At 51.8% G+C, this 18,029-nt stretch overlaps 8 protein-coding genes across 8 annotated transcripts; 4 read left to right on the top strand and 4 right to left on the bottom strand.

The window, feature by feature from the left end:
* Positions 1–28: 28 nt before the first annotated feature.
* Positions 29–1,122, top strand: PC9H_011231 (uncharacterized protein; the record flags this gene model as incomplete). Its single annotated transcript, XM_036780716.1, has 4 exons — positions 29–145; positions 193–345; positions 401–613; positions 683–1,122. Coding segments are annotated over 4 exons (923 nt in total), but the record flags the coding sequence as incomplete, so codon positions are not given.
* Positions 1,123–4,324: 3,202 nt separating this feature from the next.
* On the top strand, positions 4,325–4,967 carry PC9H_011230 (uncharacterized protein; the record flags this gene model as incomplete). The annotated part of the gene is made up of 4 exons (XM_036780715.1): positions 4,325–4,382; positions 4,439–4,484; positions 4,543–4,608; positions 4,670–4,967. 4 exons carry the CDS (start codon positions 4,325–4,327, stop codon positions 4,965–4,967), a joined length of 468 nt encoding a protein of 155 aa, XP_036628098.1.
* A 2,438-nt stretch (positions 4,968–7,405) lies between these two features.
* On the bottom strand, positions 7,406–8,412 carry PC9H_011229 (uncharacterized protein; the record flags this gene model as incomplete). The annotated part of the gene is made up of 4 exons (XM_036780714.1): positions 7,406–7,717; positions 7,899–8,125; positions 8,178–8,197; positions 8,390–8,412. 4 exons carry the CDS (start codon positions 8,410–8,412, stop codon positions 7,406–7,408), a joined length of 582 nt encoding a protein of 193 aa, XP_036628097.1.
* A 217-nt stretch (positions 8,413–8,629) lies between these two features.
* On the bottom strand, positions 8,630–9,106 carry PC9H_011228 (uncharacterized protein; the record flags this gene model as incomplete). The annotated part of the gene is made up of 2 exons (XM_036780713.1): positions 8,630–8,901; positions 8,953–9,106. The coding sequence occupies 2 exons, from the start codon at positions 9,104–9,106 to the stop codon at positions 8,630–8,632; spliced, it is 426 nt and encodes a 141-aa protein (XP_036628096.1).
* Position 9,107: 1 nt separating this feature from the next.
* Positions 9,108–10,385, bottom strand: PC9H_011227 (uncharacterized protein; the record flags this gene model as incomplete). The annotated part of the gene is made up of 6 exons (XM_036780712.1): positions 9,108–9,347; positions 9,418–9,501; positions 9,557–9,883; positions 9,940–10,051; positions 10,119–10,246; positions 10,302–10,385. 6 exons carry the CDS (start codon positions 10,383–10,385, stop codon positions 9,108–9,110), a joined length of 975 nt encoding a protein of 324 aa, XP_036628095.1.
* Positions 10,386–14,532: 4,147 nt separating this feature from the next.
* On the bottom strand, positions 14,533–15,266 carry PC9H_011226 (uncharacterized protein; the record flags this gene model as incomplete). The annotated part of the gene is made up of 3 exons (XM_036780711.1): positions 14,533–14,891; positions 14,940–15,160; positions 15,211–15,266. The coding sequence occupies 3 exons, from the start codon at positions 15,264–15,266 to the stop codon at positions 14,533–14,535; spliced, it is 636 nt and encodes a 211-aa protein (XP_036628094.1).
* Positions 15,267–15,484: 218 nt separating this feature from the next.
* Positions 15,485–17,318, top strand: PC9H_011225 (uncharacterized protein; the record flags this gene model as incomplete). The annotated part of the gene is made up of 9 exons (XM_036780710.1): positions 15,485–15,510; positions 15,562–15,710; positions 15,770–15,924; positions 15,974–16,092; positions 16,145–16,305; positions 16,366–16,475; positions 16,547–16,637; positions 16,691–17,077; positions 17,152–17,318. The coding sequence occupies 9 exons, from the start codon at positions 15,485–15,487 to the stop codon at positions 17,316–17,318; spliced, it is 1,365 nt and encodes a 454-aa protein (XP_036628093.1).
* A 120-nt stretch (positions 17,319–17,438) lies between these two features.
* On the top strand, positions 17,439–17,952 carry UBP12_3 (CSN-associated deubiquitinating enzyme Ubp12; the record flags this gene model as incomplete). Its single annotated transcript, XM_036780709.1, has 2 exons — positions 17,439–17,523; positions 17,675–17,952. The coding sequence occupies 2 exons, from the start codon at positions 17,439–17,441 to the stop codon at positions 17,950–17,952; spliced, it is 363 nt and encodes a 120-aa protein (XP_036628092.1).
* Between the last annotated feature and the right edge of the window lie 77 nt (positions 17,953–18,029).

Here is an 18,029-nt window from a genome sequence, read left to right as displayed (position 1 = left end):
GCCTGGTCTCCTTGCCGCCACTGGCGAGGAGCATTCTCCCTATCCGAATGGTACAATTTTATCAACCTTTTCGCTACTATCGCCCGTCATCGCGCACGCAGGGCCTGTTCAGACGGTTCGGGCAGCCTTGGCAGTATCACCGCCAGTAGTTTGACTTGTGATCTTAGAAGCTTAGCTGATAATCTGCTTCAGGTATGAACGGTGCCTCCGCTGCCCAGATTTCCACCAACGAATGCTCAAGAATAGCGTATCTGCCGCCAATGCGGTTTCCCAGGTCGTTACGGGGAAAATATGTCGAGAAATGGGGGTACTGGGTCGCAAAGGGTCCGGTGCAGTATGTAGTTGGTAAGCAATTTGCTTATCTCTCGTCGAACCAGTATTCATGCCTCGATGTACATAGCTGGCGCAGAACATAAGCGCGTTGAGCGCCGCTGTATATGCAATGCTCAGCAACTGGCTGCCATTGCCCGCTGTCGCCTAGCACGCAGCCATCCAACACCACCAAACTCATTCTTAACCTCCACCCGAGTGGAGCATCCACCATACAGATGCTCTCCTGGACACACAGTACTCGCTGGAAGAGTCCTTGCTGCGCCTCCGCCCTCCTGCACTCGTCGTCCCGCCGTGGTGGTCCCCGTCCCACCTTTACCGCCGACCATTCGGACCCTCCCCTGAAGTTCAGGTGACCAGTCGCGTCTGGAAACGTACCCTGTGTCCGCTGTGAGGACAGATGTGTCTGTTGGCGAGGGCGATGCTGATGAACGGACTGATGTGGATGCCGAGGCTGAGGATGAGGCGGACGCGTATGTGGATTCGGATGCGGAGGCAGATCCAGAGGTAGAGCTGCTTGAAGCTGTGGACGCTTCCAAGTCGAACTCAACTCACAGCTCGAGTAGTGGCTGGCCCCAAGGTGGAGGTTTGACGATGGAGTGGCGTGTTCTCTTTCAAATACCAAACCCTCACATCATCATCTTAGTTATTCTCTCGTACTCCTCCAGTTATTTGACCCTCTCTTGCATATCCCATGGCATTGTTCCCTCACCGGTGACCTTCGCTATCCCCGTACTCCTCCAGAATGCTCCCTGGCCATCTCTAGCATGTTTCGACGCATTATTTCGATAATACATCACATTGATGACCTTGGGCGCGCCTGGACTCCTTTAATATGCTCCTTAACCACTCTTACATATTCGAAACGCGTTATTTCCTCCATCTCATCGATGATAGTACTACAAACTAGATAAAAAAGCGAGGATGTATATGTGTCTAAGAGAGGAGGGTGGGAGACTAAAACGAAGCGCGTCGCGAGCGCTGCGAGTATGGCTAGAGAGCCTTGTCCTCGCGTCCTAAATACTATGGTACATTATGCGTGACATAACGAGCAACAAAGAGATGGTAGAGACAAAGGGAACGTGACGCGACATGAAAGAGAGAGGCGGGAACAAAGCGGTGTGGTGACGTCACACTGTGCACGCCGCGCGATCATGCCCGACCATGGGAAGCCACCAAACCTCGGGTTTTGCCAGAAATTGTCGGTGATTTCTTGTGATTTCCCTGAAAGATATACTGGCAGTCGAATAATGAAATACGTGACATATTTTATCGGGTTCTAGTTGTCTCATTTCTGCGCTGACTTTTTTCAAGACCTTTTTTCCACTACTCATTATGTCGAGAAAGTCGCAATCTGAACGCACAGCGCTCGAGACAGACTGGTCAATGTCTAGTTCCCAGGTTTCGGAAGACGTCCCATGGAGCCAGTCCTCGCCACAGGCCTCGCGGCCATCCCAGTCACCCCAAGGACGCAGGCATAGTAGGCTACAAGCCATCACGGATGCGCTCAGTGGAAAGGATATCCCGACGACTCGGAAGCCCATGGTACCGTCTTATAATGTAAACAAGCGGCCAATCCCAGCATCGTCACAAGGCGGCGTCGCGCAGCAGCCAAGGCTGCGTCCATCCAGCAGGAATACCTCAAGCGATGGCCTGAGTGCCTCCATAGTGGAAGGTCCTACGTCGAATACTTCTCGCCCTGTCGCTTCAACCACTAGCAAATCAGTCTGCAGGTCTGAAAAAGCGGCGCCCGTGTTCCTTAGCCAGGAGCAAGCACAAATACTCAAGCTCGTAGAGGAGGGCCGCAACGTGTTCTACACTGGTAGTGCTGGTGGGTAAATGGATACATGCGCGCATTCAATTCTTGATGTTCTAGCTAACGCTGAATAGGAACTGGTAAATCCTTACTCCTTCGGGAGATCATCAAGACTCTTCGCAAGCAACATGCCCAGTCTCCGGAGGCTATCGCAATTACGGCTTCAACAGGTTCGCTTGCCATTTCCCTTGATACCGAATATGAATCCTAGAGTAATGCTAGGCATCGCGGCATGTAACATACGGGGCGTTACTATCCACAGCTTTGCGGGCGTTGGACTCGGCCAAGGTAGCTCGAAGGACCTAGCTGAGAAAATTCGTAAGAACGACAACGCTGTCTCACGTTGGCTACGGACCAAGGTTCTTATAATTGATGAAGGTACGGCGCTAATCACTTCATCGATGCTACTTGTCGTTAATATGCGACTGACAGTTTCTATGGTGGATGGGGACCTCTTCGACAAACTGGCTGAAGTAGGCTCGATCCTCAGGGGTAAAGAAGAACCTTTCGGTGGTATCAAGGCGCGTTCACAACTACATGACTCCGCAAGATCACCAAAGCTGATCATCCATCTTCAGTTGGTTGTAACAGGCGATTTCTTCCAACTACCACCCGTCACCCAAGGTACTAGGCAGGTGAAGTTTGCCTTCGAAGCGAAACTGTGGAAAGCAACCTTCGAGCGCACATTCAATTTGACCAAAGTATTCCGCCAGAGAGATCAAGGTACTTTCCACGCCATGGCTGTAGTTGAATACCAATGAATATCTTTGCCTAATGACAGAATTCGTCGACATGCTGAATGAGATGCGCTTCGGACATCTATCAGCCAAGTCTATCGACAGGCTCAAGACTTTGTCGCGCGCTATCGTGTACCATGACGGCATCTTGCCCACTGAACTGTGCGTGGTGTTTTTTTTGGAACAGTGATGCATTGATGCATAAGCTCGCAGATTTCCGCGTCGCAATGATGTTGATCGCTTTAACGCCATACGGATGGCTCAGCTCCAGGCTGAGAGTCATTTATTCAAGGCAGTTGACGGCGGCTCGCCGCAAGACGCTCAACAGAAGGCGAAGATGCTAGCGAGCTTGGACCCGCACTCCTCGACCTCCGCACAGATGCGCAGGTTATGCTTATCAAGAACTTGGACGACATGCTGGTGAATGGCAGCATGGGCCGCATTCTCCGGTTTGCCGATCCGACTAAGTATGGCACTGAGGGCGATCAGGAGGTAAGCGTTGGCCCTCATTTATTTCTGGTATCTACGCTGATGCTAACGGCGAGGGCAAGGAGTCGACCACCGACCCAGGGGATGACGCGCCTGATCCTAGTAGTGCCTGAGCTGTGGAAGGTTGAGTTACCTAACGGCGAGATCCAAGTGAGCAGAACTCAAGTGCGTTCAACGCGATTGTCTGCTCTTTTTGAACGTTGACGTAGACTTCGACCTTCAATACAGTTACCGGTGATCCCTTCGTGGTTCATGAGTATCCACAAGTCACAAGGACGAACGCTGGAGCGGGTCAAAGTTGATCTTGGTAAGGTCTTTCGAGAAAGGTCAGGCCAAGCTATTCAATCAGCGCATATTATTCATGTGACTAGGACAAGCGTATGTAGCAATCTCGTGGGCCACTTGTTTGGAAGGTCTTCAAGTCTTAAACTCGCGAAAGGTCGTTGAGTGCGCGGCAGTGCCTCGATCATCGGATGAAGGAGGGCGAGATACTAGGGTGGGTCTTAGTCTTCGTTCATAGTGGCTAACGTCAGCCTATTGACAGGTGCCGACCAATTCCGCAGCTGGCCTCGGTATGGCATTAGCTCACAAGACCACGTCGGGAGCCTGTTCTCTCATGGAGATTGGGTTTGCATTATCTCGTTGCGCTGGCTGCAAATGGGCCTAGAGTTGACTGTTCAAAAAGATCGGTTAATCGGTTTATCGTGCTGTACAAGAAACATGTCGACCTTGTGTTTTTGTTTACGAGTCCAGCCGTAGCATAAAACGAATTGAGATTGAAATGAGAGGAAAAGGAACTTGGCGGGAGCGCCCAAAGCGCCGTCAAAGCGCCGTCTCTCTGTTCTGGACTCACAGACGCCGACACAGTCACGGGTACGCTGGTTGCATTTCTTTCCCAGGCATCACCACCTCTTCGCTTCCGTCAACACCTTGTTCGAAATCTATATACGAAATGTACTCCCTTGGTCCTCCTCCTTGTCATTTTCAACGTCGGGTCAAAGGCATTACCGGTGCGCTTCTTGTTATCATTTATGCTGAAAAGTCCTATAATATTGACCCTATACAGCTAGCTATACCCCCGACGCGACTTCGCAAAACCAGAACGTCACACAGTAAGTGTTTCTCATTATGCAACGCCGTGATACCCCGCGTCTCAGACCATGCTCTCAGCGCAAGTGATCACGACATTGATCTTACTGAGTGGGATGTCGTCAGCGACGAGGAGGACCTTGCGGTGTACGTTTTCACCTGGCAGTGGTCTATTGTCAACGCAGAACACTAACTCATGTATCCATAGCCAGTATCCTGTCACGCATCTCCAAGACACCAATCGATACGCGCCAGTCAAGCTTTCCATTCACTTATACTATCGTGGTAAATTTGTGGCCCTGGTAGCAGGGACGTGCACCGCCGATACCCTATCTACAAGCATCCTGGCATTCATTACCAGTGACCAAAAACTTGACTTTGATATGAATCTTGACGAGCTCGACTTGTGCATGTTCCATCGCTTCAGAGCTTCCCGTCAGCGTAGACATGGGCATGCTCGGAGCTCTACCTTTGGAGATATCTTTGCTGACGGTCAGACCGCGTAACAAGTGGTGAGTCTGGGATACGCCGCTAGCTTTGAACCTGATGTCATGAGCTTATCTTGCATTCAACAGCTTCCTCTCGGATTTTGCGAATTCTTAAGATGGACACGTCATCGACCTATTTTGTTACTGCTTTGCTTGTATATACTACAGACTGAATTGCTTTATTTTATTGTTGCTTTGTATATAGTACATTTGGATTACAATAATTTCCTATGGCGACCGACGTACTTCCAGCATGGCTGTGGCCATACAGTTGTCCCCGTGCTCTCAAACGTCTCGCGAATCGTCAAGCGGGGCGCGGCCTTGGGACAATCGTGTGTCACGCTGTCGATGAACTGAACAATGCTTGCTTTGCGCTCTGCGATGGGTTGCGTGATGTAGGCCATTATCTTTCGATGAGCGATAGGAGGCGCGCAAAGGGCAAAGGAAAAGGCATACCGAGACGCCTGCAAGTCATTGCGACGAGAACAATGAGAAAAGCGGTTCATTTCAGACTACGCATATGTGACCGGCTTGCCAGGAGACGAAAGCGCCAAAGGCCGAATCGAAGCTGCCGCCAATAACTGCAACAAGTCGGATCCATGCTCCGTATTCATGTCCACCGTCACTCCCACGTGCACCCGCGCCAACTTCCTAAGTCCCATCGCTTCCTTATGCGTGATCGGTCTCGCACATAATCCTCGCATTTGCCTCCTGGCCTGGAATGGAGCAATGCATCTTGACGGAGATGACCGAGGGATAAGACACTCGAAGGCGTAGCGGGGGGCTATGGTGAAGCAAGCGTTGCGGAAAGAGACTTTGGCGGTAAAGGTTATGCCGTGGACGGTCATAGGTTCGTGGTCGAGGTCGAGGATGTCCGCTATCGCCTGACTGTGTTATTAGTGCGAGAAAGTTCGTCAGTAAGATATCCGGGGTAGGGAGGGAACGAAAAGACGACGAGGAAATAATATAAGGAAGATATCTACTCGCATTCAACGCGTCCCTCGAGCTCCCCACCAGCCGCCCATCAGCTTTGACCAAGTTGTGATAAGATTGATCATCAATATGGGATTCGTCCAGGTGGCGGAGAAACGGAGCATAATGTTGGGCCATACTTCGATGGCGCCGAGGGAGATGCTCCAGGCTGGCATCGGCGTTGCCGGCACCATCGTCCTCGGTTTCAGCCTCTGCGCGTGAATCGTCGTGAGACAAAGTTGGCTGCTTATAGAGACAGTGTGTCGTTTAAAATCGACGGGGTCGCGCTGGTGGATGTGTCTGCTGAAATGGATCAGCGGAAGAGGTTGGTGGAGTAGATCCATATACCGTCTAATCGTCTTGTCACCAAGCTCAAAGAATGAATGAGAAACATACTGCAAAAACCCTCATCCGCATACGAAGGCTCTGTTGAGCTCTGGGATGTGACCGTCTTCAACCTGATGTGCTTTGTGACGAGCAAAGTGGCATTTTTTACTGTCACGAATTGCTCGAGCTATTCCTGATGCACTAACACCGACCCGACGGGGAGGACACCCCAAGATACTGCTGACGACATCTCTGAGCGTTGGCTCGCTCCCGTGCACGCCTGTACTGACGAAACACTGGTCGAGGAGTTGGCTAGAGATTTGATGATCACGATGACCGCGACGATGGGCCGCGAGGAAAAGGAGAGTAGAGTTCATTGGCGACAGGCAGATGCAGAAAGCGGATTCGCGTCGAAGTGGGCCAAGTACGCGGCATATGTGACTTAAAGAGCGACACCAGCGATGCTTGCGAGTAGGGCTAGATTTCAAGTTCAGAGTTAGATATCAGATATTTGAACCTGGATGTAAATATGAGAAATCGCACCTCTTCAAAGCGCAAGGCAGACTTGGGCCCTGTTGTGCGCCAGAAAAGTGAAATTGCATGACTGAGGCGAGTTCAGGAGAAGAGGAGAACTGTGAGAGGACGTCCGGCAGAGTATTAAATAGGAAAGTGAGAGTGAAAGAGAAATAGGAGAGTGGCAGGCTGAAGCAATGGACTTCAAGTTGGGTGGAAAATGGAGAGGTGATACCCCGGTCCGTGGTGGTCCGGGTAGCAAAGCCGCAGCACCGGACTCCCCTGTGGGCCCTGATTGAGAGCTCCGAGACTCACCGCCACCAATCCCAACTGCGGGGTCAATATATAACCGGTCAATTATCGGAGCCCCATCTGCTTACCGAATCGCAGATCTCCTGTACTTGCGGGCGCATGAAAGGCTCTCTAAGCTTGGATGGCGCGTCAGCGGTTCCACTCTTAAACTTTTGGTTCATCATGTAACCCTAGACCCTTCGCCGTTGGCCAGACGCTTCCTTTCAAGTCACTTGTGCGATCGTGTTGACATTCAATATTCAATATTCAATGCTCCCCTGACTCATTAGTCTCCTCGTGCTCCCTTCCTGTATCATTGTTTCGGTTCTCAGTACTCAGTAACTAACCCATCTTCATCGCCGAAACACAGGGCGGTTCTCCAGGTAATCGTTTTTCAGAGGGAGAGCGTCGATGAAGACAGGCAGGACTTGGCCGAGTGGGATGGCCGCAGTGTTCCGGATGATCGTGCGTCCAATAGCCCCCGCTGCGTTATCCCGCGCATTGAGTTTGCCGGCAGGAGCATCAGGAGCGAGAACGAACAGAGGCTGAAGCGCTCCAAGAAGGTGCAGGTGTTGCTGCGAGAGATCGATGTCGGAGCTCTCGATAAGGAGGCCAGCGGCAAACGCAGCATTACTGAGAACTTCGGCCTCAGGTGTCGCTGAGAGCTCGAAAGAAAAGTTCCAGCAGAGGCTCAGTGTACGGCGTGATAGATCCCTTCATGCCTGAAATAGTCTCGGCAAGAGTGCCAATAGACGATGAACGGTCTGCGAGCGATCTGCTCTTTTTCTGCAATGGAAAGGCAAGTCAATATACAGGCTTATCGGCAAAATCCTGGAGATCACTCACGTAGTACTTGGCGATCAAGAGGAAGAACTTCTCGAATGCTTGAGCAATGTCCGTGCCAAGAGCATTCACCAAAGCGGCGACCAAGTAACCAGCAGAGGAAATCAGAACAGAGTCGTACTCCGCTTGGTCCTCGGGTGCCTCCTCTGCCCCATCTTGGTCAGGATATTGCTGGCAGAACGCCTTTTGCTCAAGTATCTGAATAGCGATATTGCAGACAGTGTCGAGATCTGGAATAGTTTCAGCAAGAGATCATGCATGGGCTGGGGAACGGAGACTCACGTCCTTCGACAAACGCAGGACTGAGTGTCTCAGCCAAACCGACACAAACAGCGGATGCAACAGACTTGAAAAACCGAGTCAGAACAAGGTTTCAGATATTTCAAAAGCAAATTCAGAAAATACTAAAAGTCGTCTCATTCGCATAGCGTCGAAGTGAGCTGAGGAAAATTCTCATCCCAAAAGAGAGTATATATATCGAAACAAACACGTACTTGTCATCTTCGCTCTCATACATGTCCAGCAAAGGCTGGATGGCATGGCTGATGACTGTCTTCACTTGTGTGTCTACCGGAACATGCTTCACAAGAAAATCAATCAGACGAAGCACAATAAGTATACAAGGGACTCACGACAACAGCGCCGGGTCGTCACTCTTGATGATTACTGAGATTGTAGAATGTCCGCACGATCTCAAGGAGAGAATCAGTGACGCTCTTGCGAATACCTTGATACTAGTGGTCCAGGAGGTCGATCAACTCGACGGTGCATTGCTCAACGTGTGGTAAGAAGTGGTTGCGAGTAGATGCAAAGAGGGTGCCAATAGTATCGGTAGCGATCTCTTTCTCGATAGCAATGGCGTTGTTGACATCAACCATCTGGCCAACATCCACATCCTCTAGTTCAATAGAGGCGTTGCCATGCGCATCAACCTCGTCCATGACGGCAATGGCATTGGCAGGGGAGGAGCCCGACGCACAAACAGCAGAGCCCTCGGAGCCGAAGACTAGAAAACGCACGTTAGCATAAGACCAGAAAGCAGTCCTGCCAGACTCACTGCTGAGATTCTCGTCACCTTGCTCGACCTGCTTGCAGCTGGCAATCGAAGGCGGCACAACGCTGGGAAGGTATGCCGCAAACTCCTCTCCAAACACACAGTCCATAACGCCAAAGAAGAGGAAGCTGCACTCGCGGAGGCGGGCACTGCCCATCTCAGCGCCCTTGGAACGCCTGCTTCATCATTTCAGGGAAGAATGGCCGGAACACATCCTTGCAAATGGCCTCGGCGAAGGTGCTGGTCGCATCCATCGTAATGCCGCGCAACTCAACCTCTTCGCCCTCACCAGTAATCACAAGGAAGTGCTGAGGCCGGGACATGATCGGTTCAAAGTAAAGGAGGAACCGCTCTTTGGACGCGTGAACGGCGCTGCCGATGGCACCAGTAATGACGGACTTGACAGGGATGGAGCGGTATCGAGGCCTGCAAGGCGCTCCATGACGAGAGGAAGATTTGCTCGATCACATCGTGAAGGATCTCCAACAGCGCATCCAAGGCCGTGCACGCAGATGGTTGAGCCTCGGGGTCATTGATGAGGTTCGTGATGGCCTGATTTGAAGTCAGGCCATATTAGAAGATCGAAACACACAAACTGAGAACTTACGGGAACCAAAACGGTATGCTCAGCAACGCACTCATCCTCTAACCATTCACAGAGGCAACTAACGGCGACACATGTAGCCCTGCAAACTCTTGCATTGCTATCACCAAACACAGCCTCGATGACTGGCCAAACTTCGGACATGAGAGGAGCCATATACTCGCTACAGCCCTCCACGGAAACATTCAACGCGAGCATAGCAGCACGACGATGCGTAGGATCGCAGAAGAGAAAGCTTTCTGAATGAGCATTCAGAGCGCAGGGAAGACTTGGGCGGTGGAAGCGATGTCGCAGGTCCATCGATGATACGGAGCGCAGACTGAGCGCAGACTTGTAAACTTGATCAGGAACTTGATACGATGTTCTAATATTTGAGGAGCGCATACCCGAGACCGCGCGTCATCATCGATGGCCTCTGGCTCCTCTTCTGAAGCGATGGGCATGAGACCCTCAAGAATGGCAGGGGCGAGGTTGTGGCTTTGAACTTTCGACTGTTTGCTGTGATAGAGGTCAGTCAACAGATCACGGCAACAGTAAAGGCAGATATGGGACGAGAAACACTTACTATTGCACAGTCCAGTTGAGGGCGTTGAGGGCAAGGACGCGGAGGTCGCCGTCGAAGGCGCGGTTGCCGCCGCATCGAAGAAGGAATTCTGCCAGCCAAGGGATGAACTTCGCGAGAATAGTAATTTTCTGAAATCCAAAAATTAGTCTTCAAGGTCATCCAAGACTGGTACGATGAACGCACAAGGATAAGCAGAGTCTCAAGATTCAAACAGCTGACGAGCCCGGCCTCATCCCCTGCTTCAACGGTCTGGCCAATGACTTGCATCAGTGGCTGGAATCAAAAATCAAAACCTTGTAAGGTTATGTATGAGATGTGACATACGAGTTCAGTCTTGTCGCTATCCTATCTCGAAGGTCGTATCCTCCACCCGTTGCGAAGGATCTTCACTCGTTCCGGATACATTTGGGGTGTTGTGTGGTTTGTTGCCCATAACAGTTCCTAGTGTTTCTTTCCAGTCCTTTCCCAGCTCCAGAGTTCTGTGAGCTTGTCACCGGTCACATCGCTGTAGCACTTCCCACCCCCACATCCGCTTAGAGCAGCCGCTCCTTACCCCGATTCGTCGCCAAAAACGCCAAAACTTGCAGAGAGTATAGTCAACACAGCGAGGCGAAGCCTTACGGGTCTTATCGACTGTCACTCGGTTTGGGTCTCTGAAACTGAGCCTGAACTGCTCGCCTCTGAACCACTTGCCCCTCAAGCCGGACTGCATTTTAGGCTCGATCCCCGACGCACGATGCAAACATCGACATTCAACCTTCCCGGTTCACATACATACCTGCGTACGTGCGCGACAGCCGACTCTCCCACCCCGCCCGTTGGCTCGCACTTATCATGAGCACGTCTCGACGACGGCGTCGCTGTCCTCTCGCAGAGCATGCGCATACTTAATCGATCATTCGCACTCGCAATCGTGATCGTAATCGCAATCGTTGCGGCGCTGCGTAGTGCGCAGCAGAGAGCAAGCAATAGGTGCATACACACCTTACTGTGTGGGTTCGGCGTTTTATTTGCGGATGGATGATAAGCCCGCGCGAGGTGTTCTCGACCGAAATCGAAAACAACGCCGCTGGGTGACTCGGTGTATAGAAGGTGCACGAGCGAATGGAGCCCTGAACGTGGGGTAGAAGCAGAACACGACCCACAACCTGCGCGGTTTCGTTAAGCTGCCATGTCCAGGGACCAGCGCGCTGCGGCAACAATCAATCGAGGATTGAGGCGTGCCTAAGAGTCGGACGACTGTTCCGGGTGGCCATGTCAGCTGGTTACCCTGCATCCCGGATCTGTAGACTGAGCGCCCTCGGTTTTCACGAGCGTACAGGTGAGACTCGTCTGTCCTCAGCCGACCTGCGCTTGGTCGCATATACGGCGTTCCGGCGCGACAATTGCCCAATATCGTGGATTCCATCGTTTAGGTGTGCGTTCCTAGGGAGTCTCGCGCACTGCACCTGTCGGCTTATACATTCCTTCTAGCATCGCCGTGTATCTTCAGATGGTGTCAACAACACCTTACACCACGCAAGCCCTTCCTTCTGCCTCAAGAGAACATCGTCTGTGTTGCGAAAATCGTCGAAAATGCACCTCCAATGCGACTCTGGACACCTTCCCGAGGGTCGCACGTCTTTCCTGTCCTCCCCGCTTGCCCTTCAAGCATTTTCACGGCCATATCCCCGTTGTCCTGGGATTCGCGGCTGCTTGGGTGCCGGCGACCTCAGCGGTTTGGCAGTGGGTTGAGGTCCGAGGGACGGGGCAGGGCCTGAGACGGACGCCGACGTTGCGTCTACTGACGAACGGGTGTGGTAGAGCGCCTTGGGATGGAGCGATAACGACCGTTGCAATGGTAGTGAAGGAAGCGCCGCCACTACACGCAAGCAGGAATGCAGGACTGCTAATGCTTCGTCGGGCGGTCGACTTGTTGACTGTCCCACTGTGAAAACCCGAGGATGACGTACGCGGTCACTGGCCCATGCTTGCGCCGTCCGTCCACAATCCGACCTCGGACGACTGCAATCCCGTTCTTTGCGCCATCATGAACGCAAGCTCTTAGTCTGACTCGCTTTCCGTGCCGGCGTGTCGTCTCATAGCATATACTACATCCTACGATATCCTACTATACTAGACCATGATTGTCGTGACGCTGGACGAGTTCTGCTGAAATGATCAGACGTACGGACTTCCTTACCGGGACTTCATCGCTACCGAGAACATGTATTGGCTGAGAAGGTGGCTGCAAGCGGTGTATACACTACTACTATACTATCGCGCAGCGAAATTATCACTTTCAGTCCATTGGTGTAATCATCATTGTACGAGTACTAGTCATCTGTCGAAACACAAAACAGCGAGTGCGACGAAAGTGCGTCATCAGCAGTAGAAAGTATGAGCCAAGAGTCCATCGAAACCCTACTGAAAATGCCCATAGCCCACGCTCAGTCTGATACTTAGTCTCAAGCTGCACCGCCTCGAATGATCGAATCCAACCCCTGCTCCCTGAGTTCAGAGCTGATCTCGTGGCTTCTCGATCCCGCAGCACAACGGTACAAGAGATGCACTCGAGGTGATGATCACGACGTAGCGGCTGGTTAGGTGAGTTGAGTAACAATCCAGATACGCTAAGGCAAATGATAGACGTACCGGGCTGTGCCATTTCCGTGCGTAGGGGCGCAGCTCGCGATGTCCTCAGTAAACAAGCAAGCCTTGGATCTCGTGAACAAGCGCGTACACTGCACACTGCAAAACGTCGAGCGATGTGAATGTTCAGGAGATCGGGGTGTAGGCTTTCGATTGTACTGCAAGAAGATATCCATGTACACTAGGAGAACTGGCGCATAACGGATGAGAAAACCGTGGCTTTTGAGAAATGTGGATCAATCGTACCTGCAGCAAGAGACGTGTCCACGCTTGCGCACAGTCTCTCTCTAAATGCTTGAATCTGATGATGAATGACCAAGGTTGGCGCGGATGGTAAGCGACAACGGAACAACGAGAGTGAAATCAAACAACATACACAATGGAGGCGGAAATCACACACAGCGAAAGTACGAAAGAACGTCTTTGCCAGCGCGAATACGACAACGACCCCGTTGATCAATTTACGTCGAAGGATCGGAGCAACGACGAGGGTTTGCGCGGAAGATTGAACGAAGATGTATGGCGCAAATAGGCAGATATTCTAGGCGAAACGACGCATCAGCAAGAAAGTGCGTGCGTTTAGTACGATCAAATCGAGGGAACAAACGCTCGATTTGATTGGCTCACACGTACTCGGAACATGGGTTCGTCATCATGATCACACTAATCCAATATTGTTTGGAATCAACATTAACACAGCACTAGAGGGATAAACGCGAATGAGAAAAGCACAAGATATGGATGACATGAAAGGACGAACGTACTCATACGAATATCCTGTTAACGGACAGGATCGCAGTTTAAGGTCAAAACACCATGGCGCTTAGGCAGCAGATATCTTGGGATGTACCAGGAGTACAGTATATGCGCACTACGAATGTCGCGTTAGGTATGAAAAGCAGTAGATAATTCATAAACGAGATTCACCAGCGCGAATACGCTTCATGGTCGATGTTCAAACCTTCTCAAAACATCTTCGAGTTCCCTGACCCGGGTTGACGACGTGCGCGTCAACAAATCTTCTCCTGGGGGTTTGGACACAGGAAAAGAACTGCGTAAAGACGGGTGAGTGAGATGGCAATTCACGGCGTTACAAATTGATCACGTACTAAGGTATGTATCGGCATGCGGCGAGGCAATGAAATAGTCGACGATAAATGGATAAATGATAAGAGCTCCAAAGGCATCGATTCAAATGGCAGCCATGAGGGTTACTAAAGGACAAAGATCATCAGCAAAAGGCAGGAGGGACTGCCTAAAGTGCGCGGAGAGAGATTGCACAGGCCAGGATAGGATGACGACCTGCAATGAAGCTTTGAGGTTCAAAAGACTGGAAGATGAGAAGACCATCGCTGAGAGTACACAGTCCTTGGCTGGACCAAGTTGAATACAAGTGGCGGAGAGACTCCTCAAAGAGGGGTGCTCAAAGAAGCGTCACGCGATTGATCTAAGCGCCCAAACCTTTTCTCGTCGGCGTCCACCACGATGTCCTCTCTTTGTCTCTCCAACATAGATCAGAGATATGTTGTGCGCCTTAGGTTCTTACATAGTAAACCCACATCTTTCAAAACAAATTGAGACACGCACTAGAAGGATACCGCTGTACATGTCTATATACAATATGATATACAATATGGAGAGGAAACCGAGGCTAATGAAGGAACCATCGATATACAATAGTGGGCACCCCCCAAATTAGGAGGATATGGAGAGCAGGACAAACCGATTGAACACGAAAGCAAGGATAGACAACAATGCAGTCAAAGACACAACTCCGCTGACCCTACACACCTGCGGCATGCTCCAACTCTGAAAGGCAAGACTCAAGGAAATCCCACATGCTCTCCGGGGCCCTGGCCAACTCTTCCTTGCGATCCTTCAAGAAGCAATCGAGCTGCACTTCCTGCTCTGCAAAGACGTCGTCAATTGCCTCGCTAATTTTCTGCACCTCTTTGGAGAGAAAAAGCTTCAGAGCCTGTTTGTTTTGGAGGAGGCATGAGCGCAACTTTCGATGCAGCAATTCTTGTCGATGCTCTTGCTGAACAATCCGTTGTGTAAGCTTGGGGTACACGCGGTGAAATTGATGTTTGTTGATGTAAAAAACACTTGTTCCTGGAAACTCTGCACTTTGCGTGTTTCGCCCTAGCACATTGAATTAGCTGACATTCAAAAACTGGGTGGGCTATATACCATTTGGGAGCTTAGCCACGTTTGCTCTCGGTGTGATCGTCCCATCAGACTCTGTGTCTGAGTCGAAAGCCGAAGCATCGTCGTCTCTAACTTTACTGGGGGTGATAGCTCCATATACCGGCTGCTCATTGCCATCAAAATCAAGCTCAGGTAATTGGTGCATTGACTTTGGTGGCAATGTGAAGGGAAGGCGTGCTTGCGAGCTCAGGAGGCTTGAGCAGCTGCGTTACTGTCAACAGGATGAAAGCTATGCACAACATACCAAACGTACTGCTCCTCCTCCACTCGAATATGTCCCTGGCATTGACGGCAATGATTGTGCTCCATGGCTTTGGTTAAGCGTTTTTCAGCGCAAACGCTTGGGAAGGTGCGCGGTATTTACATCTGTTGACCGCAAAGCTGCACGCGCGTCTCCCCCACCCCGACGCTTAGCGCTTACCGGTACCCTTATAGCTCTCGTTCCATTCATTCGTCTTCATAGTCGGACCATACTAACACACCTTTGCGATTCCAGCCCAAACCCTATATCTGGAGAATGTTCAGAGATGTCCACCCCGATCACATTGAGCGCGTTAGTTATGCGCATCAGCATCTTACCTGTCATCAAAGCTCAGATCTAAAGCTCAGATCTGAGCATTCTTCTTCAACCCGGATTGATCTTGTCATTAGCGGAAGAAAGGCTGATCAGTGGTGGTGCGGGACTGGGATGGCAGGCGCATAGACGAAGCGGAACTCGTCATCGTGGTTCATCGCAGCCTAGAGAGCCTCTGTGTACGTTTCGTTTGCACCGTCCTCGCATCAACGTCGATTCTGACAATCCATCCACTTAGGCTCCGACAACGCCGAGCTGCAGTCTCGCTACCGCTATGCCTCGTGCTCAGGACACTCACCTCCCTGTTGCCTTACGAGCACGGGAACATCCAGTGCACTGGCTCACTGCCGCAAAAATCAGACGCATCTGGTTGAACAGGTTGATGAGCGCGAGGTACGCAGCGTCCTCTCCCTATGACTGCAAAAGGCTTACCCACGGACAGCTAAAGCAACGACACGTCTTGTGGGACGGTTCCTCCATTCTTGATATGCGCATCAAGGGTCCCTTCCCATCGACCTCTTCCTCTCCAAAGCAGTCGTTCCTCTCGTTCAACACGCTCTCGTATTCCACAAGTCTGGCGCCCGATAGCTGTAAACAAACAACCACCACCCAGGATCTCCTTTGTCGTCACAGAGCCCGAGCAAGGAGCTCCTCTCGCATCCGTAGCCTCTCAGCTACCTGCCAGCGCACTTTCTAGTTCGGACAATCCGACAATTCGAGGCAGTCGTTTGACCAGGCAAGCCTCTGCTTCGACTTCCACTGCTGAATCCACAGGTGAGTCACAACCGTTTGTACTCGGAACAACGCTAACGGCGCTTTCGGATCCATTTCTAGACGATAACCAATCTACCATTTCCATGTCGGATAGCTCAAACCGTCCTCACTCCGAGAACCACGACCGGCGGCGCATCAACCGACGACGAATTCTCTTCCCACCTCGGCTCGTGTCGCTAGCGTAAAGCTAGCCACTAACCAGTCAACTTCATCATGGTTCGGCTCTCTCTCGCGCGTAAAGGGCAAACAGAGGGCCACCGAACTGGATGACGCGCGGTTGAGGTCCGAGATATCACCTACAAGTGCTTTGCCGACACCACCTGCGCCCGTGCGTATTCCACCGATATACTCCGTGCATCCACTTCTAACTCTCTTGCCCGTTTAGCTGGCGCATCAAGATCCACCCCACAACTAACCTCCACCCTCGAGCCAGAACTATGGCTACCAGCCTTAGAAGTCCCACCATCAACTTCATCCACGGCCGTTTCATCTGGTACTGCAGTCTCCGGTCCGATTTCCCCTCTGCCCCATGAAATGAGTCGGCCTGCACTCCTACATGAATTTCATGATCAAGGCTCTCACACGTCCAAAACCCCATCCCAACACCGCAAGCGCACAGTTGAGGCGGCTTTCAGCGCTAGATGTGACCCTCCCCAGGTATCCGCATCGGAATCTCCTGCGCGTACCATAACGTCCGCCGCTGACATCAGTGTTGCTATGATCCATGTTGGCGGAACCGACGACTCGCTTCCTATACCCCCCTCGTGTCACAGTTCGTCCCACCTATACCCGTAGACGATCCACAGGTCGGCGTACCCGCTGAGGCACTCCTGACTTAGGCTCTAGCGCCCGTCCTGCATTCGCCACACCAGCTGATTACCACTCCCTCTTCTCCGCATGTTCTCCCCGACGATCTTCAGCCTGTTGAGCTCCAGCTATGCGAGCCCCTTGAACGCACAAGTGCTCCTCGGTCGCGTGTCAACGATGTAGATGGCCGCTCGCCCGCTCGCTGAAAACCTCTATCGCATCGATCGACCAAGACATTCCCGATCCCTGTGCGGTTGGGTCCGGAACCGGATATATTCAATCTCCATGTTTTGGCGAACCAGAAGAACTTTCGGACAGGGTATACGATGTACGGGCAGCATTGGTACGACAGTGCACTGAGGAGTCTGGGACGAACGGGGCTGTCCGTGATGGTGACGAGTTTTACTGCGAGTTCGACGAGAACATGAAAGTGTTCTTCTTTGGTGAGGATCGCACGTGGGAGCATGCACGGCGGAACTCGTGGGACATGTTCGTCCACCCGGAGCTTGAGGCTGCGAGTGCCGCGTCGACGGCGCGCTCGAACCGCGGTTTGAGTCTGCAGGATTGTTTGGCGGAGTTACGAAGGAGGAGAGGCTCAGCGCAAACGATCTGTGCCTTCGATGCAAGAAACACCCACAGGCGACGAAGCAGTTCGATCTCTGGAGCGCACCCGACGTGCTCGTCGTGCACCTCAAGCGGTTTGGCAGCAGCCGTGCATTGCCCGACAAGATCGACGTGTTCATCTATTTCCCCGTTACTGGTCTCGACCTAGGCGATGTCGTAGGAGAGAGGAGAGTGGCGAGGGACTTGAAGGCGAAGGGGGTTGATGTGGAGGCTTGAAGGAGTTGGGGTTGAAGGACGTTGAGGAGCCGCTGGTGTATGATTTGTGTGGTGTGGATGAGCATATGGGTGGGCTG

The sequence above is a fragment of the Pleurotus ostreatus genome, assembly GCF_014466165.1.
Source record: "Pleurotus ostreatus strain PC9 chromosome Unknown scaffold_8, whole genome shotgun sequence".
Lineage (NCBI taxonomy): Eukaryota > Fungi > Basidiomycota > Agaricomycetes > Agaricales > Pleurotaceae > Pleurotus > Pleurotus ostreatus.
The sequence above is the reverse complement of the archived record's forward strand: the minus strand, read 5'-3'. Positions and strand labels throughout refer to the sequence as shown.